At 38.4% G+C, this 24,813-nt stretch overlaps 1 protein-coding gene across 14 annotated transcripts in view; it reads right to left on the reverse strand.

Moving 5' to 3' along the window:
• Positions 1-24,813, reverse strand: part of FAM13A (family with sequence similarity 13 member A) — a 384,724-nt gene that overhangs the window by 189,707 nt on the left and 170,204 nt on the right. For all 14 annotated transcript variants that reach the window (XM_055384654.2, XM_055384652.2, XM_019025591.4 and 11 more), the window contains one exon: positions 21,847-22,000. In XM_055384654.2, coding sequence (XP_055240629.1) covers positions 21,847-22,000 — 154 coding nt within the window. The remainder of the gene's footprint in view (positions 1-21,846; positions 22,001-24,813) is intronic.

Here is a 24,813-nt window from a genome sequence, read left to right on the forward strand (position 1 = left end):
TTCTGTTACAAGCAAGGGAAGATGAACAAAGACATCAAGCATCATTAAGCTCTAAAGTTTGGACTCTCAGTCTTAATATTATTATAATCCAGTATAGAGTTTTCCTTCAGCTCCTATATCACTTCTTTGGAGAAGCTCCATCTAACAACTTCATCAAAAAAAGCTTTCCCTAGTTATGTTTTTCAACCTGATTTACTTCTGCCACAGTACTTATTGAGTTGAGATTCGTTTAGGTGTCCATGTGTTGCTCTGATCTATTCCTAATATCTGTGCTTTCCTTTGATCATCTAATCCACCATGCTTTCTCATTTAACAGTCTTGACTTAGAGAAGCTCTACTTTTTATTTATTTGCACAGAGGTTTAAATAATTATCCACTACCATATGCAAGTGTGCAAGTGTCTGACTCAGGGCCTTTGTACTTGCTGTTCCTTCTGCTTAGACTGCTCTTCCTCCAAAAGTTTGTATGGCTTGCTCCACTACGTCATTTAGATCTGCACTCAAATGCTACCTAGCCTAGGGGCCTTCCTTCACTTCTCTATATAAAAAAGCTCCCCAGCTCCCTTCTCTCCCACCAAGTCATATACAGTACCATTAATTTCAAGAGTGTATCATGGTTTAATTTTTTTTTTTTTGCAGAATCTATCATCAGATGACATAGTAACTTCCTTAATTGTTTATTCTCTGTGCCCCACCCCACTAAAAGGTAAACATGAGAACAGGTATTATTTTTAAAATTCACTGCTATTTTTAAAGCTCATAGAATACCAGCTGGCTAATAGGCATTCAATAAATGGTTGAATAACTGAATAGACTGATGAGTCAAAAACAACCTCTTCTGACTCCTCTACTTCAGTTTATCCTACACATGCATGCCAAATTAATTTTTTCTACTTTATTACTCTTAGTCTGTTTTGTGTTGCTATAAAGGAATACCTGAAGCTGGGTAATTTATAAAGAAAAAAGATTTATTTGGCTCATTCTGGAAAGTTAAGTTTGGGCATCTGCATATGGTGAGTGCCTCGTGAAGGAAGGCAAAAGGGAGCCAACCTGTGTAGAGATCATATGGCAAGGGGGAGGTGCCAGGCTCTTTTTAATAACCAGCTCTTGCAGAAACTAATACAGTGAGAACTCACTCACTTCCAAGGGAGGGCATTAATCTATTCACGAGGAATCCACCCCCATGACCCAAACACCCCGCATTAGGTCCCACCTCCAATGCTGAGGACCAAGTATCCACATGAGATTTTGTGGAGACAAACAAACCACATCCAAACCATAGCCAACTCTAATTCAAGTTACTCCTTTCCTGGAAACTTTTAATTACTGCTGCCCATCATCAAATTTAAATTCTTATTCCTGCCATCCAATACCTTTCAACCCACCCTTCTTGTCATATCTACCCTACATGAACATTATAATTGCGGTCACTTGTTGCTTGCCCTAATTACTTATGTGCTTATCCCATTTTCCATCCTTGACCTCAGATGCTTAAAGGACTTTTCAATCTTTTTTCTCTTTGTGGTGCTGAAGTAGACAATTAATATTTTTCCACATCCAACACTCATTTTCCTTTCTTTGGAGGAAGATGTATTTTTAAGAAACCACTCTTCTCCTATTCGATACAGTGTTTCAATAAAAGTGTATCTCTGATGAACAGCTGGACATGTCTTCCAAGAGCTTCCAAATATCAATCAGATACCCATTCACTATAATTTTGACCAGAAATGAGAAGACTCAAAAACTGAGAATAGCTAAAGCCGACTCTCCCAGTGGCAGTCTGTTGAAGACACTGTTCAGCTCTCACACTGCCTGCTGCCCAGAACCTTACAGCTGTCTTGGTAAGTGTCCTCTGGGAAGTCTGGTTTGTAGAAATTCCTTTCCTTTTGTCAAATTTTACCCAGAGTTGGTTTTTGTTGTTTTCAGCTAAAGAAAGTACTTTGAGTTACACAAATATTTATTATAGTGTCTTTCATATTGTGGGCACTCGAGAAAATTTTGAATTGAAATCGTGCAGCATTGATGGTAATGATAATCAAACTAATAAACAACACTGGCTATCACTTATATAGTAGTTAACTATGTGCACGGTTTTCTTCTAAGTGCTTATTACACATTTTCTCATTTGATCTTCACAACAACCCTATGAAATATGTGCTTTATTATCCAAATTTCATATGTAAGGAAAGTGAGGTACGGAGAGTATGAGTAACTTGTCTAAGGTCCTACATTTAGTAAGTGGCAACACTGGAATTTGAAGCCAGGCTATCTGTCTCCAAAACCTGCTCTCACCTGCACAGAATACTGCCTCTCCTGAAGAGTCCTTCCTATTTAATGAGATCAGGAAACAATGCAAGTTAGGTAAGTCCCAAAGTAAACTAAAGCAGGGAATCATAACAAATAATCTTTTTTGTACAGTCTTTCTTGTACAAGCCACAATCAAAATGCATCACCTATATATTGGAGTGAAAATACATGGAGTGAAAATATGAAGCCTTTAATCATTATCAGGTCTTTCCTAAGTATTCAACTAAGCTTTGTGGCAGTGGCAACGCTTTGTGTACACCATATTATTTCCTCATCTTCTCCCTCTGGGCATCAGGAAAACCATTTTCAGCCTCTCTTCCAGTTAGATTGGGAGCCACATGACAAGCCAATTCTAGGCCTGGCCATAAAAATATTCCAAATTATTTTCATCCTCCTCTTTCTCTGATAAGGCAAACTTTGATGGTAGCTGGTCTAATATGAGGAGGGCTCCTCAACCCACTGTACTGCAAAGTGAATGAGAAATACATTTTGATTGTGTTAAGCCACAAAGGTTTTATAATCTTTTACAGACCCTTCCATTAACTACTCTGACACTATTTTCCCATAACATTTGTTTAACTAAATTATATAAGTACCATAAAAAAACAATAACTGGCATAAACAGGTTAGGAAACAAACATCCTGGTTAGCATACAGTAAAACTGGTATTGAGCAGATGTATAAGACAGTCACCTATTAGTCACAAGTATTCAGGGTTGCCATGTACAGCAGTCAGCATGTCTTAAAAAGGAATGCACAGAATTGATTCACCTGGTAAATTAGGTAGTTGGAAGTCTGTGAAGCAAACTTTTATTGAATGCACTAGAGATGTGAACAATTATTAATGCTCGGAATAGTTACTATGACTTTCTTGAAGGAAATTTAAGTTAACTTTCACTTAGACAAATGTGTTGTAATTTAATGGATGTTTTGAGTAAATCTAAAGAACTAGAATATGTGTTTTAGAAGATACAAGAATGTATGAGTTGATTCACAACTTTAAGAGAAATGGCAGAGGGCAGCCAAGATGGCTGAATAGGAACAGCTCCAGTGTACAGCTCCCAGCATGAGGGACGCAGAAGACGGGTGATTTCTGCATTTCCATCTGAGGTACCGGGTTCATCTCACTAGGGAGTGCCTGACAGTGGGCGCAGGACAGTGGGTGCAGCACACCGTGCGCGAGCTGAAGCAGGGCGAGGCATTGCCTCACTCAGGAAGCGCAAGGGGTCAGGGAGTTCCCTTTCCTAGTCAAAGAAAGGGGTGACAGATGGCACCTGGAAAATCGGGTCACTCCCACCCTAATACTGTGCTTTTCCGACGGGCTTAAAAAATGGCGCACCAGGAGATTATATCCCACACATGGCTCGGAGGGTCCTACGCCCACGGAGTCTCGCTGATTGCTAGCACAGCAGTCTGAAATCAAACTGCAAGGCGGCAGCGAGGCTGGGGGATGGGCACCTGCCATTGCCCAGGCTTGCTTAAGTAAACAAAGCAGCCGGAAAGCTCGAACTGGGTGGAGCCCACCACAGCTCAAGGAGGCCTGCCTGCCTCTGCAGGCTCCACCTCTGGGGGCAGGGCACACACAAACAAAAAGACAGCAGTAACCTCTGCAGACTTAAATGTCCCTGTCTGACAGCTTTGAAGAGAGCAGTGGTTCTCCTAGCACGCAGCTGGAGATCTGAGAACGGGCAGACTGCCTCCTCAAGTGGGTCCCTGACCCCTGACCCCCGAGCAGCCTAACTGGGAGGCACCCCCTAGTAGGGGCAGACTGAAACCTCACACGGCCGGGTACTCTGAGACAAAACTTCCAGAGGAACGATCAGACAGCAGCATTCACGGTTCACAAAAATCCGCAGTTCTGCAGCCACCGCTGCTGATACCCAGGCAAACAGGGTCTGGAGTGGACCTCTAGCAAACTCCAACAGACCTGCAGCTGAGGGTCCTGTCTGTTAGAAGGAAAACTAACAAACAGAGAGGACATCCACACCAAAAACCCATCTGTACATCGCCATCATCAAAGACCAAAAGTAGATAAAACCACAAAGATGGGGAAAAAACAGAGCAGAAAAACTGGAAACTCTAAAAAGCAGAGTGCCTCTCCTCCTCCAAAAGAACGCAGTTCCTCACCAGCAACGGAACAAAGCTGGACGGAGAACGACTTTGACGAGTTGAGAGGAGAAGGCTTCAGATGATCAAACTACTCCGAGCTACAGGAGGAAATTCAAACCAAAGGCAAAGAAGTTAAAAACTTTGAAAAAAATTTAGGCGAATGTATAACTAGAATAATCAATAGAGAGAAGTGCTTAAAGGAGCTGATGGAGCTGAAAGCCAAAGCTCGAGAACTACGTGAAGAATGCAGAAGCCTCAGGAGCCGATGCGATCAACTGGAAGAAAGGGTATCAGCGATGGAAGATGAAATGAATGAAATGAAGCAAGAAGGGAAGTTTAGAGAAAAAAGAATAAAAAGAAATAAACAAAGCCTCCAAGAAATATGGGACTATGTGAAAAGACCAAATCTACGTCTGATTGGTGTACCTGAAAGTGACGGGGAGAATGAAACCAAGTTGGAAAACACTCTGCAGGATATTATCCAGGAGAACTTCCCCAATCTAGCAAGGCAGGCTAACATTCAGATTCAGGAAATATAGAGAATTCCACAGATACTCCTCCAGAAGAGCAACTCCAAGACACATAATTGTCAGATTCACCAAAGCTGAAACGAAGGAAAAAATGTTAAGGGCATCCAGAGAGAAAGGTCGGGTTACACACAAAGGGAAGCCTATCAGACTAACAGCGGATCTTTCGGCAGAAACTCTACAAGCCAGAAGAGAGTGAGGGCCAATATTCAACATTCTTAAAGAAAAGAATTTTCAACCCAGAATTTCATATCCAGCCAAACTAAGCTTCATAAGTGACGGAGAAATAAAATCCTTTACAGACAAGCAAATGTTGAGAGATTTTGTCACCACCAGGCCTGCCCTAAAAGAGCTCCTGAAGGAAGCACTAAACATGGAAAGGAACAACCGGTACCAGCCGCTGCAAAATCATGCCAAAATGTAAAGACCATCGAGACTAGGAAGAAACTGCATCAACTAACGAGCAAAATCACCAGCTAACATCACAATGACAGGATAAAATTCACAAAAACAATATTAACTTTAAATGTAAATGGACTAAATGCTCGAATTAAAAGACACAGACTGGCAAATTGGATAAAGAGTCAAGACCCATCAGTGTGCTGTATTCAGGAAACCCATCTCACGTGCAGAGACACACATAGGCTCAAAATAAAAGGAGGGAGGAAGATCTATCAAGCAAATGGAAAACAAAAAAAAGGCAGGGGTTGCAATCCTAGTCTCTGATAAAACAGACTTTAAACCAACAAAGATCAAAAGAGACAAAGAAGGCCATTACATAATGGTAAAGGGATCAATTCAACAAGAAGAGCTAACTATCCTAAATATACATGCACCCAATACAGGAGCACCCAGATTCATAAAGCAAGTCCTGAGTGACCTACAAAGAGACTTAGACTCCCACACAATAATAATGGGAGACTTTAACACCCCACTGTCAACATTACACAGATCAACGAGACAGAAAGTTAACAAGGATACCCAGGAATTGAACTCAGCTCTGCACCAAGCGGACCTAATAGACATCTACAGAACTATCCACCCCACATCAGCAGAATATACATTTTTTTCAGCACCACACCACACCTGTTCCAAAATTGACCACATACTTGGAAGTAAAGCTCTCCTCAGCAAATGTAAGAGATCAGACATTATAACAAACTGTCTCTCAGACCACAGTGCAATCAAACTAGAACTCAGGATTAAGAAAGTCACTCAAAACCGCACAACTACATGGAAACTGAACAACATGCTCCTGAATGACTACTGGGTACATAACGAAATGAAGGCAGAAATAAAGATGTTCTTTGAAACCAACGAGAACAAAGACACAACATACCAGAATCTCTGGGACACATTCAAAGCAGTGTGTAGAGGGAAATTTATAGCACCAAATGCCCATAAGAGAAAGCAGGAAAGATCCAAAATTGACACCCTAACATCACAATGAAAACAACTAGAAAAGCAAGAGCAAACACATTCAAAAGCTAGCAGAAGGCAAGAAATAACTAAAATCAGAGTAGAACCTAAGGAAATAGAGACACAAAAAACCCTTCAAAAAATTAATGAATCCAGGAGCTGTTTTTTTGAAAGGATCAACAAAATTGATAGACCGCTAGCAAGACTAATAAAGAAAAAAAGAGAGAAGAATAAAATAGACCCAATAAAAAATGATAAAGGGGATATCACCACCGATCCCACAGAAATACAAACTACCATCAGAGAATACTACAAACACCTCTATGCAAATAAACTAGAAAATCTAGAAGAAATGGATAAATTCCTCGACACATACACTCTCCCAAGACTAAACCAGGAAGAAGTTGAATCTCTGAATAGACCAATAACAGGCTCTGAAATTGTGGCAATAATCAATAGCTTACCAACCAAAAAGAGTCCAGGACCAGATGGATTCACAGCCGAATTCTACCAGAGGTACAAGGAGGAACTGGTACCATTCCTTCTGAAACTATTCCAATCAATAGAAAAAGAGGGAATCCTCCCTAACTCATTTTATGAGGTCAGCATCATCCTGATACCAAAGCCTGGCAGAGACACAACAAAAAAAAGAGAATTTTAGACCAATATCCTTGATGAACATCAATGCAAAAATCCTCAATAAAATACTGGCAAACCGAATCCAGCAGCACATCAAAAAGCTTATCCACCATGATCAAGTGGGCTTCATCCCTGGGATGCAAGGCTGGTTCAACATACACAAATCAATAAATGTAATGCAGCATATAAACAGAACAAAAGATAAAAACCACATGATTATCTCAATAGATGCAGAAAAGGCCTTTGACAAAATTCAACAACCTTCATGCTAAAAACTCTCAATAAATTAGGTATTGATGGGACATATCTCAAAATAATAAGAGCTGTTTATGACAAACCCACAGCCAATATCATACTGAATGGGCAAAAACTGGAAGCATTCCCTTTGAAAACTGGCACAAGACAGGGATGCCCTCTCTCACCACTCCTATTCAACACAGTGTTGGAAGTTCTGGGCAGGGCAATTAGGCAGGAGAAGGAAATAAAGGGTATTCAATTAGGAAAAGAGGAAGTCAAATTGTCCCCGTTTGCAGATGACATGATTGTATATCTAGAAAACCCCATTATCTCAGCCCAATATCTCCTTAAGCTGATAAGCAACTTCAGCAAAGCCTCAGGATACAAAATCAATGTACAAAAATCACAAGCATTCTTATACACCAATAACAGACAAACAGAGATCCAAATCATGAGTGAACTCCCATTCACAATTGCTTCAAAGAGAATAAAATACCTAGGAATCCAACTTACAAGGGACGTGAAGGACCTCTTCAAGGAGAACTACAAACCACTGCTCAATGAAATAAAAGAGGATACAAACAAATGGAAGAACATTCCATGCTCATGGGTAGGAAGAATCAATATCGTGAAAATGGCCATACTGTCCAAGGTAATTTATAGATTCAATGCCATCCCCATCAACCTACCAATGACTTTCTTCACAGAATTGGAAAAAACTACTTTAAAGTTCATACGGAACCAAAAAAGAGCCCGCATCGCCAAGTCAATCCTAAGCCAAAAGAACAAAGCTGGAGGCATCATGCTACCTGACTTCAAACTATACTACAAGGCTACAGTAAGCAAAACAGCATGGTACTGGTACCAAAACAGAGAGATAGATCAATGGAACAGAACAGAGCCCTCAGAAATAATGCTGCGTATCTACAACTATCTGATCTTTGACAAACCTGACAAAAACAAGAAATGGGGAAAGGATTCCCTATTTAATAAATGGTGCTGGGAAAACTGGCTAGCCATATGTAGAAAGCTGAAACTGGACCCCTTCTTTACACCTTATATAAAAATTAATTCAAGATGGATTAAAGACTTAAACGTTAGACCTAAAACCATAAAAACCCTAGAAGAAAACCTAGGCATTACCATTCAGGACATAGGCATGGGCAAGGACTTCATGTCTAAAACACCAAAAGCAATAGCAACAAAAGCCAAAATTGACAAATGGGATCTAATGAAACTAAAGAGCTTCTGCACAGCAAAAGAAACTACCATCAGAGTGAACAGGCAACCTACAAAATGGGAGAAAATTTTCGCAACCTACTCATCTGACAAAGGGCTAATATCCAGAATCTACAATGAACTCAAACAAATTTACAAGAAAAAAACAACCCCATCAAAAAGTGGGCAAAGGATATGAACAGACACTTCTCAAAAGAAGACATTTATGCAGCCAAAAGACACATGAAAAAATGCTCATCATCACTGGCCATCAGAGAAATGCAAACCAAAACCACAATGAGATACCATCTCACACCAGTTAGAATGGCAATCATTAAAAAGTCAGGAAACAGCAGGTGCTGGAGAGGATGTGGAGAAATAGGAACGCTTTTACACTATTGGTGGGACTGTAAACTAGTTCAACCATTGTGGAAGTCAGTGTGGCGATTCCTCAGGGATCTAGAACTAGAAATACCATTTGACCCAGCCATCCCATTACTGGGTATATACTCAAAGGACTATAAATCATGCTGCTATAAAGACACATGCACATGTATGTTTATTGCGGCTCTATTCACAATAGCAAAGACTTGGAACCAACCCAAATGTCCAACAATGATAGACTGGATTAAGAAAATGTGGCACATATACACCACGGAATACTATGCAGCCATAAAAAATGATGAGTTCACATCCTTTGTAGGGACATGGATGAAATTGGAAATCATCATTCTCAGTAAACTATCGCAAGGACAAAAAACCAAACACCGCATGTTCTCACTCATAGGTGGGAATTGAACAATGAGAATACATGGACACAGGAAGGGGAACATCACACTCTGGGGACTGTTGTGGGGTGGGGGGAGTGGGGAGGGATAGCATTAGGAGATATACCTAATGCTAAATGACGAGTTAATGGGTGCAGCACACCAGCATGGCACATGTATACATATGTAACTAACCTGCACATTGTGCACATGTACCCTAAATCTTAAAGTATAACAATAATAAAAAATAAATAAAAATAAAAAAAGAGAAATGCCAATGTATAAGTAAATATGAGATATTGTTCTCACCCTAGAAAAATTTACAATGCAACGTGAGAGGAAAAAAAAACCCAACTTATCCAAGGCAGAATGTTCTAACAGAAGGAGAAAGAAAGTGCCACAAGACAACAAAGGAGATGAGGATTAACTGTACCTGGAGGATGGAGAGGGCTTCGTGGAGGGGGTAGTATTTGAGATGTTTCAGTTGGACCTGCACCAACTTAACCAGAAGCAGAACTTGCTGCAAGGATTGAGAGCAAGTAGTTTATGGGGGTGGTTCTGTGGTGGAATGGAGGTGATAAGAGAGGGAGGAAGGGAGCCAACAAGAAATGTCACTCTTAAGCTCCCACAGTGGTTCTGAAGCTTAAATTTAGGGGAGAGCTCGGGCAACAGTGTAAAATACACACCCCAGAATAATTCCAATCGAGGAGTAAAGCAGCTGGAAATTTACAGCCCCACAGTTTTCAGCCATGGGTAAGGCTTACCCCCATCCCTGGAAGGATGTTCATTTCTAGGCACTTCCAGCCCACAGAAGTATAACTTCCATCCTGAGGAGATCAACTGAAGTAAACATCAGAAATTCAGTTTTATAGAAAACATAAGTGATCTTTAAAAACCTCAAATATTCGCTTGCCATTTACTGAGTGCCTCCTATTTGCCAAATATACACAGTATAATGATTTAAAGTAGTCAGCTTCTTTAACAAACAGTTCCAAAGTTTTGCCATCTCACTGGAAACAGTTTAAAGGATATATAGCATAATGGCGTCTTCATAAGCAAAAGCAATTTAGTCTGTCTTCTGTTAATTATTCCTTATAATAGGAAAGAATGTAATATCTGGCAATGTGTTACATCTAATGATTCATGAGAAGACATGAGTTTCTAGTGTTTACCTATAATCGCTCTATAAAACAAAATGTCTGGGGAGAAGAAATTAACAGCAATCTAAATTGTAAATATATGAGTATGATCTAAAAATTGGAGCCATAAAGCATTCCAAACTATGAAGTAACTTTTAATATTACTTTTATTACTTAATGCTTTACACTTCTTGTTAGTCTAATTAGTTTCTACTACCAAAAGATGCCCATTTGAGTAATTCAAGCAAACAACCCTCTACCATGCTATTAAAAATTTAACTTTTATATAATGAGGGGGACAGGTGCATATTTCTTACATGTATATATTACACAGTGGTGAAGTCTGGGCTTTTAGTGTGTGTACACACACCTACACCCACCGACACACACACACACACACACACATTTTCTTTATCCAATTCTCCCTTGATGGACACTAAGGCTAATTCTATCTTTGTTATCGTGAATAGTGCTATCCCAATCCGTAAGACTGGGATGTTTTTCCATTTGCTTGTGTCATCTACAGTTTTTTTTCCACCGGTGTTTTTTAGTTCCCCTGATAGAGATCTTTCACCTTCTTGTTTAAATATATTCCTATGTATTTTTTTTTTGTATAGCTAGTAGTGTAAATGGGATTTCTTCTTGATTTGGTACTCAGCTAGGTCCTTAATGGTATATAGAAATGCTACTGATTTCTGTACATCAAATTTGTATCTCGAGCCTTTACCAAATCTAAGAGTTTTTTGGTGGAGCCTTTAGGGATTTCTAGATATAAGATTGTATAATCAATGAACAGGGATAATTTGACTTACTCTACTCCAATTTGGATGCCTTTTTTTTTTTTTTTAATCTTGCTTGATTGCTCTGGTGAGTCCATCCGGTTCTAGGTTTTTTTTTTTCTCTTGGTAGAATTTTTTTTATTACTGATTCAATTTTTCTACTTATTGTTGGTCTGTTCAGGAGTGCTATCTATTTCTGGTTCAATCTCAGAAAGTTGTATGTTTCTAGGAATTTATCTATTTCCTCTAGGTTTTCTAGTTTGTGAGCCTATAGTTGTTCATAATAGTCTTTGATGATTTTTTTTATTTCTGTGGTGTAAGTTGTTATGTTTCCTTTTTCATTTCTGATTGTGTGTTTATCTGGATCTTCTCCCTTCTTTTCTTGGTTAGTCTAGTGAGTGGTCTATCAATTTTGTCTGTCTTTTTGAATAACCAACTTTTCATTTCATTGGTCCTTTGTATTTTTGGGGGATCTCTTATTTAGTTCTATTCTGATCTTTGTTATTTCCTTTCTTTTGCAAACTTGGGATTTGCTTTGTTCTTGTTTTTCTAGTTCCTTGAGGTGTGAAGTTAGGTTGTTAATTTTTTAATGTAGGCATTTGATGCCACAAACTTCCCTCTTAACACTATTTTTGCTGTATCCTGTGTATGGTGTGTTTTCATTTTCATCTGATTCAAAAAATTTAAAATTTCTGTCTTAATTTCTTCATTGACCCAGTGATCATTCAGGAGCATGTTGTTTAATTTCCATGTGTCTGTACAGTTTCTGAAGTTCCTTTTGGTATTAATTTCTAGTTTTTATTCCACTGTGGTCTGAGAAAATACTTGATATCATTTTGATTTTTAAAAATTTATAAAGACTTGTTTTGTGGCCCAACAATGTGGTCTATCTCAGAGAATGTTCCATGTGCTGAAGAGAAGAATGTATATTCCATAGTTGTTGGGTAGAATGTTCTGCAAATGTCTGCTAAGTCCATTTAGTCTAAAGTCCAACTTAAATCTAATGTCTCTTTGTTAATTTTCTGTCTCAATGATCTGTCTATTGCTGTCCCTATTATTACTGTATTGCTGTCTATTTCTTTATGCCTAGAAATATTTGTTTTGTGACTCTGGGTGTTCCAGGGTAGGGTTCCCAGAGTATATCTTGCTGAATTGATCCCTTTATCATTACATAAAACCTTCTTTGTCTTTTATTACTGTTTTTGATTTAAAGTTTGTTTTATCTGATATAAGTATAGCTACTCCTGCTTGCTTTTGGTTTCTGTTTGCCTGGAATATCTTTTTCTATTATTTAACTTTCAGCCTATGTGTCTTTTTACATGTAAGGTGGGTTTCTTGTTGGCAGCATATAGTTGGATCATGCTTCTTTCTTTTTAATCCAGTCTGCCAATCTGTATCTTTTAAGTGGAACATTTAATCCATTTACATTCAAGGTTAATATTTATATGTGAGGCTTTGATCCTGTCATATTGTTAATTGTTTTCAAATTGTTTTATAAATTCTTTGTTTCTTTTTCTCTAATTTTGTCTTTGTGGTTTGATGAAATTATCATGTTGTCATTTGATTCTTCTCTCTTCCTCCTTTCTGTGATTGCTTTATAAGAACTCTGAGTTTCATATTTCCAGGTGTTTTCATGATGGTGAATATTAACTTTTCATTTCCATTTTTAAGATGCCTTTGGCCATTTCCTGTAGGGCCAGTCTAGTGGTGACAGATTGTCTGAGCATTTGCTTGTCTGATAAAAACTTTAGTTCTCCTTCATCTATGAAGTATATTCTGGAAGGATATAAAATTCTTGGCTGATAGTTTTTTTCTTCTTTCAGCACTTTGAAAGTGCCATCCTATTCTCTTGTGGCCTGTAAGGTTCCTGCTGAAATGTCCGATGTTAGACTGAAGGTGTTTCTTATATTGATAACTAGACTTTTTTCTCTGGATAATTTGAAAATTCTTTCTTTCACTTTTACTTTAGACATTCTGAATATAATATGCCATGGTGCAGTCTTTTTTGCAAAGTATTTTCCTGGAGATTGCTGGGACTCCTATATCTGGATGTCTAACTTTCTTGCTAGATTTGGGAAGTTTTCATCAATTATTTCCTTAGATTTTCTAAACTTTTTTTTATCCCTCTTCCCCCTCAGGAATGCCAATAATTTGTAAGTTCAGTCACTTTTTGTAGTTCTATATGTCTTGAAGGCTTTGTTCATCTTTTTTTTCCTTTTTTTTTCTTTTTGTCTGACTGGATTATTTCAAAAGATCTGTCTTCAAGTTCTGAGATTCTTTCTCCTACTTGGTCAAGTCTATTATTGGAGCTTACAAATGTATTCTGTATTTGCTTCAGTGCATTTTTTTAATTCCAAAATTTCTGCTTTGTTTTTTGTTTTTGAGACAGGATCTCTCTCTGTCACTCAGGCTGGAACACAGTGGTGCAAACACAGCTCACTGCAGCCTCAATTTTCTGGTCTCAAGTGATCCTCCCACCTTGGCCTCTTGAATAGCTGGGACTACAGGTGTGTACCACCATGCCCAGCTAGTTTTTGAATTTTTTTGTAAAGACAGGGTCTTGCCATGTTGCCCAAGCTGGTCTTGAACTCCTATGCTCAAGTGATCCTCCTGCTTCAGCCTCCCAAAGTGCTGGGATTATACAGGTAAGCCATCGAGCTCATTTTTTTTTTTTAAGATATCAATCTCTTGGTATGTTTCACATTCATATCCTGAATTGATTTTCTGATTTCTTTGTACTGGTTTTCAGAATTATCTTGCATCTCATTGAGCTTCTTTAAAACCAATATTTTGAATTCCTCATCTGGCATTTTGAGGAATTTTGTTTTGATGGGGATCTGTTACTGGACACTTGTTGTGTCCTCTGGTGGTGTCCTATTTCCATGCTTTTTCATGTTTTTTATGTCCTTCCTTTGATAATTACACATCTGGTATAGTAATCACTTGTTCCCATTTTTAAAAATTGCTTTTGTAGGGGAGAATTTTGTTCTGAAGATGTATTTTTTCTGGTTGAGTAGCATACTTTGGCTTTGATTTTGGGCACCTGAGGTAGTATAATCTTTGTATGACACTCAGCAATACACAGGGTCAGTGGTATCTGTGATTTCCTAGGTGGCTTAGAGTAGTTATTAGGTGAGGCTGTGGAGAAGCTTTGCTGGGGACTTGGACATCAACTAAGCCAGTATTTGGGCTCTGGTGGTGGCAGCAATGGAGTAAGTGTCCCTGTTTTTAGGCCCCAGAGCAGCTTACTTTAGCTTGCTCCAGCATTAGTGGGTCCTGGAGGGCTGATTCTTGGGCCTCCTGGTGGCTTTCACAGAAGCTAGTTGTGAGAGTATTGGGCTACATGTGTGAGTGGGCTCTTAAGGTCCTAGGCAACTGAAGTGGTGTGGGTGATGGCATAGCAGTGGTGGAGCAACCCACTGACCCCCAAGTGGTCTGTGTTAATGTTGCTGAAAGCAACAGTGAGTGGGGCAGCCTATTCTGCAGTCCCATAGCCGCTTATAGCAAGGTGATATGTATTGTCCTAAGCTTAGGAGAGCTTGCTCTTTCCTGTCCTTCCCATGGCTAGGTGATGAGTGCAGCCATGTTGCCTCAAACTTGGCTTAATGGTGAGGCACAGCCTAGTGTTAAACTCTCAAAATGGTGCCTTGGGCCTGGGACCAGAAAGAGTGGGGTCCCTCTCAGGCAAGAAGCCTGGACAAGAAGCTGTGGGGAGTGCAGTCCACTCACATCTCAGTCTCAACAGCAGCTCACAGCAGGGTGGCAGGGACCCTCCCATGGGTGCATGGGAGTGCTTGGTTTCCCCTCTCTCTCCTTGGAGCAATGTGGTGGCAGCAGCTGTGTCTGTAGATGATGGGTATCTAGGCTGCTCTCCAAGTGGCATCCAGATGAGGCTGCTCTAGGCTTGGATGCCTGTTGGATTCTGTGTGGGTTCCCTTTCTGGAGCTCCATGTGTCAGGGTAAAGGCCCTAGTGGGTTGAGAGTTTTTCCTATATCCAAAACTATAAAAGCCTGTTCCAGAGTGTGGAGCCCTGGGGGTTTCTCTTTCACTGTTTCCCCATGTCCAGGAGCCTCTCCTGGCTCTCAGTCAGTCCCTGGCCATGCAGGCTGCCTCAAACGCTCTCCTTACTTATCTCTGGTGTTTCCCATCTCTTCTCTGGTGAATCCTAGTGTCTTCTCCTAGACAATCTGTTCAAAATGTATCTACTTACTATTCTGGTCCCTCTCTGTGAAGGAGACATATACTACTGGGTCTATTCAGCCATCTTGATCTCAACTCTATGATCTATCATGCTATTTAATCATTGCATTTTAAAAATACATCATTTAACTTTTTTTAACCTCCAAATTCAGAATCTACCTAAAAATTATAACTCATGATCAAAAGAAGGATTTGTTCTGAAGAAAGGAACAAATGAATTCTAAATAAGTGCTACCTCTGAGTTTCATAAATGCTCAAAATGATAACATATAGATTTTGGTGGGTACAAGCTAGTCATTCTCACTATGTAAGTTTACCTATACAAAAGGAGAGATAATGCAATCAGATTACAAAGAAGCAAACAACAAAAAGCCAAAAACATCTTTTATTTCCTGTTATAACTCCCCTGCTGCTCAGAAGGTTCTAATATTCTTGAGGGGCTACAGAAGAGGTTAGGAATAGTGAAGACATATAGGAGTCAGAAGAACAGAGTTCAACTACTTTCCTGACACTGACACTAAGTTGCTACAGTACATACTCATTAAATGAAAACACATATAAAAGCTCATGGCACTGATGGCCTCAGTTAAATCTCTAAGATTTTGGTTATTTCTCTACTTTGCCTCTAATCAGTACTTTCTTGATTTCAAAACCCAGCTCTGTCATTTACTGTTGTGTGATCTTAAGCAATTTATCATTACATTTCCTCATCTGTAAACCAGTATTAAGATCAATTACTTGTGAGGTTACTGTCAGTAGTAAATGAGATACATATATAGAAGAATTTGGCACAGTGTCTAGCATAAAGCCCTATTCTCCCTTTTGCCCCTGTGTTCCTACACTGAGTTTGTTTCTTTTAGACTGTAAGGTCCCCCAAGGACAGGGACATGTCTTATTTATTTTCTGAAGCTCTCCAGCACTTAGTACAGAGCTTTGCCCAGAGTAGTTTTGCATTAAATAAGAAAAAAGTGAACAAACATGTGTTGAAGTTAATTGTGCTTAGGCTGTGGCCCTAAATGAAAATGGAGACACATGCAATGTTTTTGAGCATGAAAAAGATATGGGAAATGGTTTAGGAAGTTTCTGTGATATATCAGTTTATATGGTAAGCGACTTTGATTCTACATAAACAATATTAAATTTTTTGACCGGAAAGTCAAATACACAAAAAAATGAGCTTTGTGGTCAAACTTGCCATAACATTTATTAATGTGGGCACTTCCTTTGAACTAATCGCTATGGAAGGCCATTCTAATATTTTGCTTTGCTCAGAGCATTTGTTAGTAACAGTTTTGAGAGTTTGCTTAAAAGTCATATAAGAAAATCAACATAATTATTTTATAGCCAGATTTAAATTTTAAACCCAAAAGTTAACATATAATCAGCACTCCTCAACTTAGTGATATGCCATAGGTTAAAATGACTATTGATTACTTCCCACAATCAAATAAAGCATTAAAGTACAAAGATTTCCCAGTCCAATGATATACAGAAAAATATGGTATATGAATGACATATATATGCTCTGAAGACAACTTTAATATTCCAAAAGATATAATGAGCAACAGCAACACTGTCTAATAAAGAAAGTCTTATAACATGTTTATCTGGAATAGGTTCATATTCATCTAGATATTTCTAGATAGATACTTAGCAATATGCTCATCACATTATTTTATAGGATGCATATATATGAGGTTTGCATGAACCCTATTACATATATATTTATAACTCTTATACACAAACTGGACAACAAGACAAACCAGGCTCATAGACTACTGTCCCCCTCAATATCTGCCACCCTTCTGGGTAAATTCAGGGTCAATAAGGAGAAACCATCAATATCTTTATCTCCCATCTCTTTGCCTTCTCCTTTCCCATAATTTTCTCTTCTCCTTCACTTTAGTCCCTCATGCTCATAAACACAATCTAAGCCTTATTTTCACTCCAGATAGCTCAACCTCCAAAATCAGTAATGCAAACCTCCTATTTCCTGTTTTCAGCCCCTATTCTTCTAGCTTGCTTGCTCATCTACTTCTGCCACAGACATTCTTTAGCCTAACTACAGTCTCTAGTACCTCCTTTTGTATTGCTGTTGTATATCCTAGCTTACCTTCAGATCTTCTCATCACCTTCATTACCATCATCCATGCCCAATTTACCATTGTTTTTACCTGGACTACTGTAATAAACTCCTAATGGATTGCCCTACTTCTGCTTATCCCTTTCAAGAGCCTAGTAATCTTTTTAATACAGAAGTCACAACGTAGCGCTCTTCTGCTTAATACTCACTAATAGCTTCACTTAGAGTAAAAGTCAAAGTCCTCAAAATGATCAATGAATAGACACAATCTGCTGATCCCTTGTTTCCTTTGTGGCCTCATTTCATTTCAATTCCATCTTGCTCATGGTAATTCAACTGTACTGGCCTCTCAACTGCTCATCAGACCAGGTATATTCACATCTCAAGACCTTTGTACTGCTCTTCTCCTTGCCTGGAATACTCTTCTCTCAAGTGTCTTCATGGCTTGCTCCCTTGCTTCCTTCAAGTCTCTACTCAAACGTTTTCTTGTCAATGAAGCATTTTAACTGTCCTATTTAAATAAGCAAATGCCAATCCTCTACTTCTGCCTTTCCCTGCTTTATGTTACTTCACAGAATATATCACCATCTGACATACTACATATTTTCTTTTCTTTTTTATTGGCTGTTGTTTATTGTATTTCCATGAGAATATAAGAATCATAAGAGCAGAGATTTTCATCTATTGTTCACTATGCCTAGAACAATGCTTTGCTCCTAGTAGGCACCGAATAATTATTAACACTTGGATTTAATGAATTCAACGTATAGCCCATGGTCCATTATTTTATCCATACTTTTCTCACTAAATTTTGTGTATGTAAATATCTGGATGATTAAGTTAATTCTTGAATGGGGCTTCACTAGTGTCTGGATTTAGAACACCTTCTGAAGAGAAAATCTAGAATTATCCTGCAGCTGGAGAAATTAGACTGTGGCTGTTAGATGCCTACTGGAAAGATGTGCTTCTCCTAACCCAGTTATTCAGAAATACAGCTATAACCTTTCATTTTGACAAAATAAAAATGTTCCTATGTAAATTCCCTTCTTGAAACCTATAAAAACAAAACTAATGAAAGAGAGAAAAGAAACCTCCAACTTAAGTGAAGTAAGAGATGGCCATAACTGTGGACCACTGACTGTGAAGACTATTTGCCAAATTCAACAAAATGTAGGCTAAAATGCCAAGGGCCAACATATACATTCTCACATTTCTCCAAATGTCACAGGGCTAAGAGGTCTATCCAAAATTTCCTTCACTGGAGTAACTAGATCTGGTCAACATGGCCAAACCATTGCAGAATCTGGAAAAACTCTGTAGGGACCTAGGTTCACTCCCAAAGAATGGCAGGGAAAGCAAAGTTGAAGGGGAAGTCATACTGACAAAACTTTTCCCCTTATTGTTACCTTGGCCTTCAGACAGAGGAAGTCTGTCTTGAAGTGAGGCTGATGAATGTGCTGTAGATGCCATGATCAATTTTGTAGCTACTGACCAGTCAGCTGAACAGAAACAGACATTAGGCTTTGATAGCCTATGACAGAAAAAGACTCCATCTTCCAATACTCTGGTCAAAGTTCTTTATCTAGGTCCAAATACAACCGAACATATTTCTCTGGGCCCAAATCTCCGTTTCACATGCAAGAATATATAAGAAACTTCATTCAACACTTTATGACTCTGTTCTCCAAACTGGGATATACAGAGGTATGTCAGTGTTTATGTTTAGTCCTTTTCCCCCCTTAAAAGCCTTATATCTAAGTCATTTACATGAGACTTGCCTTATTCCCAACTCATATATTTTATGTCCCTGTTACTCTTGGGTCTTTATCATTTACTTTGCGCCCATTTCCTATCTTTATATTCATCCTTCCAAAAACTGAACTCATATGAAAAAATGAACAGAAAGATAACTTTTCTTTAATTACCTTCTCATTTTTCTTCTTTTTCAGTATATTAATGGTTTCATTCTGAGATTCTCAATTTCTTTTAAACCCATCTACCTTTTAGTTTCTACCTAATGTTTCTATGATCTTTACAATTTTCAAAAAAGTCTGTTTTCTAAGCATTGTCAATGTTTACATATCTAAATGTGGCTAACATATTCTCCTTTTATTACTATGAACTCTAAAATGGCATTGGCACATCCTTTTGAAATGATTTCCATAACTTCTATTTCATCCTTACTCATTAGGATTAAGTCTAGAGAATCACACCCCTTGTCACATTCTCTACTTTCTCAAAGAAGAGACTATCAGCGAGATCAGTTAAAAAAATGCATTAAAATTCTGCTTTGGCAGAATGACGCTTCCAGAGAATATAAATGTAGCTTCTAATCATGACATTTATCTGCCTCTAGGCCGATCTGAAACTTACATTAAAAGAGCACCATTTTATATTCTTCATCTACCTAAGACATCTGTATTTGGCTCCCACAGAATTATGTCTTATATTATATTCTCATACTATGTTCTCCACCAGCCTTAAACCTAGTCACTCAAGGATTTCCAAGCAGGGCACTCTTCCACAGATCTCAACAGGTGTTATTTTACTTGCACAGCAAATAACATCTGTGTTAGTCTGTTTGTGTTGCTATAAAGAAATACTTAAGGCTGGGTAATTTATTTTAAAAAGAGGTTTAATTGACTCACAGTTCAGCAGGCCATACAGAACATCTGCCTCTACTGAGGCCTCAGGAAGCTCACAATCACGGCAGAAGACGAAGGGGAGCAGGCACATCACATGGCGAGAGTGGGAGCAAGAGTGAGGGGGGGAAGTGCCACACACTTTTAAACAAGCAGGTCTCCTGTGAACTCACAGCAAGAACTCACTCATCACCAAGGGGATGGCACTAAGTCATTCATGAAGGATCCGCCCTCATGATCCAAACACCTCCCACCAGGCCCCAGCTCCAACACCAGGGACTACGTTTCAATGTGAGATTTGGAGGGGACAAACATCCAAACCATACCAACTTCCCATTGGCATATTCCAGCAATTAGCTTTATCTCAGCAAGTTTGCCCTGCCTAAGATTATATTTATCTATTTCCATTATACTTCAGGTTCACCTTATTATTTTATCTGCCCTAGTAAAAAGGTATGAGTGTTAAAAATTGTTTATAAGAGATTTTTAAAATCTTTTATTTTTAATTATCATTATAGGTCCTTTAATAGTTGTACATATTTATGGGGTATATGTGATTGAGAGATGCTGCTGAAACAAAGTTAATTACCTTTTAACATTTTAAAAAGAGATCCTTTTCAAAGTACCATAGGCACTAGAGGAACAAACTTGAGGGCGATTTTTTTCTATTTAAAAAATCATTTAACTTTTCTGAGGCAAAACTGAAGTAATGTTGTTTTCTTATTTTTTCTTGTGAATCACTGACATTTTTTTCAGCTACCGTGTTATTTCTAACTCAGATTTACAACTGATAGTCTCCAATTATCTCATTTTATCATTTTAACTGAGCAAACTAGAAAATCTAGTTTTAGATCCTTTCGTAGGATGCTACTTGATACTCACACCATTTTAACCTTTCTTCAAAGTCATGGCCTCAACTGGGAGAAGAGATGAAAACATTCCTTTAAGTGCCCAAACCAAGTGCCTCTGATTTTATCATTCATTGCTATATGAATCAGCAAAGAGTATGTTATGGCCTTTAAACCCGATAAGCTTCAAGAAACCTCCTGAGGAAATCTCATACCAGCTCCATCATGATTCACCTCAATATAAATGAGGACGAAATAAGATAACTTCCTTATTTTCCCACATCTAGAGGATTTGTTTGGATGTTTACCCTCTGATTCTCAATTCTAGGTCTTTGGAGACCTACAGGCATTTACCTAATATATACAGGGTATATTATAAAATTATCAATGTATAAAAAGATTTAGATAGTATTGTCAAGGACTCCTTTATAGGTTTTTAAAATATTCTCCTTTACTGATGATTGTTACCAAAAACTAATATATGGGACTTAGAATCTGAGGTTGGGCTTCAAATTATGCCAGACACAAAAGAGACAAAAAGACACAGTAATATTGTCTTCAGGAATTTGCAATCTAGTTAGTAAGCTAGCACTCCTGATCACAGCCATATGCACTTACTCCTGCTGTAACATCAGGCTTCTGTAGTAAGGGTGGTGCGGCCAGTTGACCAGAGCACTGGGCTCATGCAAGTGTTTTTGAGATGACTTTATAGCAACAAGAAAACATAAAATTGCTATTATTCTTGAATTGTAGAAGGCTATATTTCAATTTAATAAGCATTTGGAATAATAGATTTCATAAGAAGGATTCACTATACACAGGAATAATAATCTGAGGGTTATATCCATATGGAATTTTTATGATAAAGAATTAAATAAAATCTTCTGTCCAAAATGATAGCAATACTGAAAATTAAAAACCAAGTTGCTTACTTTTACTATGATAAGCCTAGCCAGGTCTTCACATCTCAGATGATCATTTTCTGTATACTCTACTTCAAACAGGGTATTGTAATTTTCTAGAATTTTAGCCATTATCTTGTTGCACAGGTCCTGTTCCTTCATGCCTTCAAGCCCAGGTGGCACACTAGAAACAAGAAAGGGAAAGAGAGGAATTACTTAGTAAACACAACAATGCCTGCTAGCTGACTCAGACTTGTATTTTGAAATCTCCTGAATAATTAGCCTTATAGGGATGCATGGGATTTTCAACAAGCTCTTTGGTAACATGCATGACATTGTTGGGGCAATTGGAGAGTTCCCAAGTTCTGAATCAATAGCTTGGGCTGAATAAGAAAAATATAGGCTGTTCAGGAATAAGATAGAGATGAACACTGAGGCCAGTAGTACTTTGAATATATTAAAAATTATTACACACAATAGTTATATAAAAGTAAAAAAAGAATGAGGGTTTTCATAACAGAAATAGCCACACAAATAATAGCAACACAATCTTTATTTAAGGCTTTCTTAGATAATGCACAAAAAGTACAAACCTTAAAGGTAGAAATGAATACTTCTGGGGAAAAATAATGATAATTGTTGAGCTAAGTGATGAGCACATGGAAGGTCTATTACACTATTCTCTCTTCTTTTGAATGTACTTAAAATTATTCACAATAAAAATAGTTGAAAATATATCTGAATACAGAATATCCCATAAACAAGGTAAAAAGATAATTTACTGGTAAACTTCTTCAGTAACATGTATAACTGACAAAGATTAGTAGTTACACTATGTAAAGGACTCCTACTAATCAACAGGTAAGTCCAAAAGAAAAAGAGACAAAAGACATGAGTTGGAAACGTTGCAGAATAGTTAATAATCTTATGAAAAGATACTTAGCTTCACTGAATAACCAGAGAAATACATTTAAAAAGCACCACTTAGGTCTCGTTTACTACTTATCTGTATTAATTTTCTGAGGCTGTTGTAACAAATTACCATAAACTAAGTGGCTTAAAACAACAGAAAGTATTGTCTTCCAGTTCTGGAGGCCAAAAGAACAAAATCAGTATCACTGGGGCAAAATCAAGGTGTCAGCTGGGCTATACTCCCTGTGAAAGCTCTAGGGGAGAAGCTGTTCCTTGCCTCCCCTAGCTTCTGGTGGCTGCCAGCATTGCTTGACTATAGGTGCATCACATCAATCTTTAACCAGGGCCAGCATCTGCAAATCTCTCTCTGCTCCACCATCACACGGCCTTCTCTACATGTGCTTAATCTCCCTCTACCCCATTCTTATAAGGATACACGTGATTGCATTTCATGTCCACTCCCCTATCCCTCAAAAATTCAGGATAATCCTTATATCTCAAGATCCCTACCTTAATCACATCTGCAAAGATACTGTTTTCCAAATAAGGTAACATTTACACATTCCAGGGATTACGACCTGATATCTTTAGGAGATACTATTTAACCTACTAGACTATCCTGGGATACACACCCTAAGGTCTCCTACACTTGGGTGTAGACAGAACCTGTGACTTGCTTCTGATCAATATGATTTGGCAAATGTGATAGGATGTCGCTCCCATGATTATGTTACAATGGATGAAACTCAGAAAACTGAAGTGAGAGATTCTCCCATCGGCCTTAAAGATATAAGCAGTCAAGTTGTGAGATGGCTGTAAGAGGATCACATGGCAGGGAGCTATGGGACTTCAGGGGGCTACAGCCATAAGAACACAGTAAGATGCTAGGGTCCTTAGTCATGCAGCTGCAAAGAAATGAACTCTGCCAACAACTTGAATGAGCTTGGAAGCAAATCATTCCCCAAACTCGAGCCTTTAGATAAAAATGCAACCCAGTTAATACTGTGAATTTGGCACTATAAGAGCAAGAGCAGATGATTCAGTTAAGTTGTGCCCAGATTCCTGACCCCTAGAAATTGTGAGATAGCAAATGTTTGTTGTTTTAAGCCACTAAATGTGTGGTAATTTGTTACACTACCATACAGAGTTTGGGACCTGGGAAGGGGATGCTGCTGTAACAAATATCTAAAATGTGGAAGTGGCTTGGGAACTGGGTAGTGGAAGGAGACTGGGCAGCATCATAGAGAAGGCCTAAAATGCCTTGAACCAGTTCTTAACTGACCCCTGGACCTTAAGGACACCACTGATGAGGGCTCAGAAGGAAATGAGGAATATGTTACTGGAAATTGGAGCAATGGAGACCCTTGTGATGGTGGCAGAAAACTTAGGGAAATTGTATCCTATAGTTACGTGAGAAGATCAACCTGTAAGCAATAGCCTTAGCTATACGGTTAACATTATTTGCAAGCAATGGTTTGAAAGTGCCACCTAGTTTCTTCTTACCACTTACAGTAAAATGCAAGAGGAGAAAGAGAAAGACATTGGGAGAACTTATACAAAAATGAAAGGGGACATGATTTTAAAAAGTTTCAGACTCTCCAAATAGAAAAGACACTAAAATTAAGAAATACACTGTCAAGAAAGAAAGCTCTATAGAAAAAGTTGAGGGTGTGACTATATAGACTTTTGCTAAAACCTCAGAAAGATCAAAAGCTGGTTTTATGCAGTCAGGCAAAGGTCCCTTTCAAGTGATGAAGGGTGTGCCTTACAGATCCTGTCGATCAAATCAGAGGGCCTCTAGGAACTGAAAAGCATCATCCCTCAGCCATTTTAGCATGAGATGGAAAAGGGATTATTTTTAAAAGATCTGTGGATATGCCTTTCTTATAATGAAGTGAATCTCTATAAAATCCACAGAAGACTCACAAAATTTTATTTCAGCAAAAACACTGCCAACGTGGAATCAAAGGGACAGAGAGGATACAAAATGAAAGGATGATGTTGGCCACCCCCAAATTCTATTGGCAGGAAGCAGGTTGATAAAACTACTCAGCTGCAAACATGAGTAGTTTCATTAAAAAATAA

Source organism: Gorilla gorilla, chromosome 3 (genome assembly GCF_029281585.2).
Source record: "Gorilla gorilla gorilla isolate KB3781 chromosome 3, NHGRI_mGorGor1-v2.1_pri, whole genome shotgun sequence".
NCBI classification, from domain to species: Eukaryota; Metazoa; Chordata; class Mammalia; order Primates; family Hominidae; genus Gorilla; species Gorilla gorilla.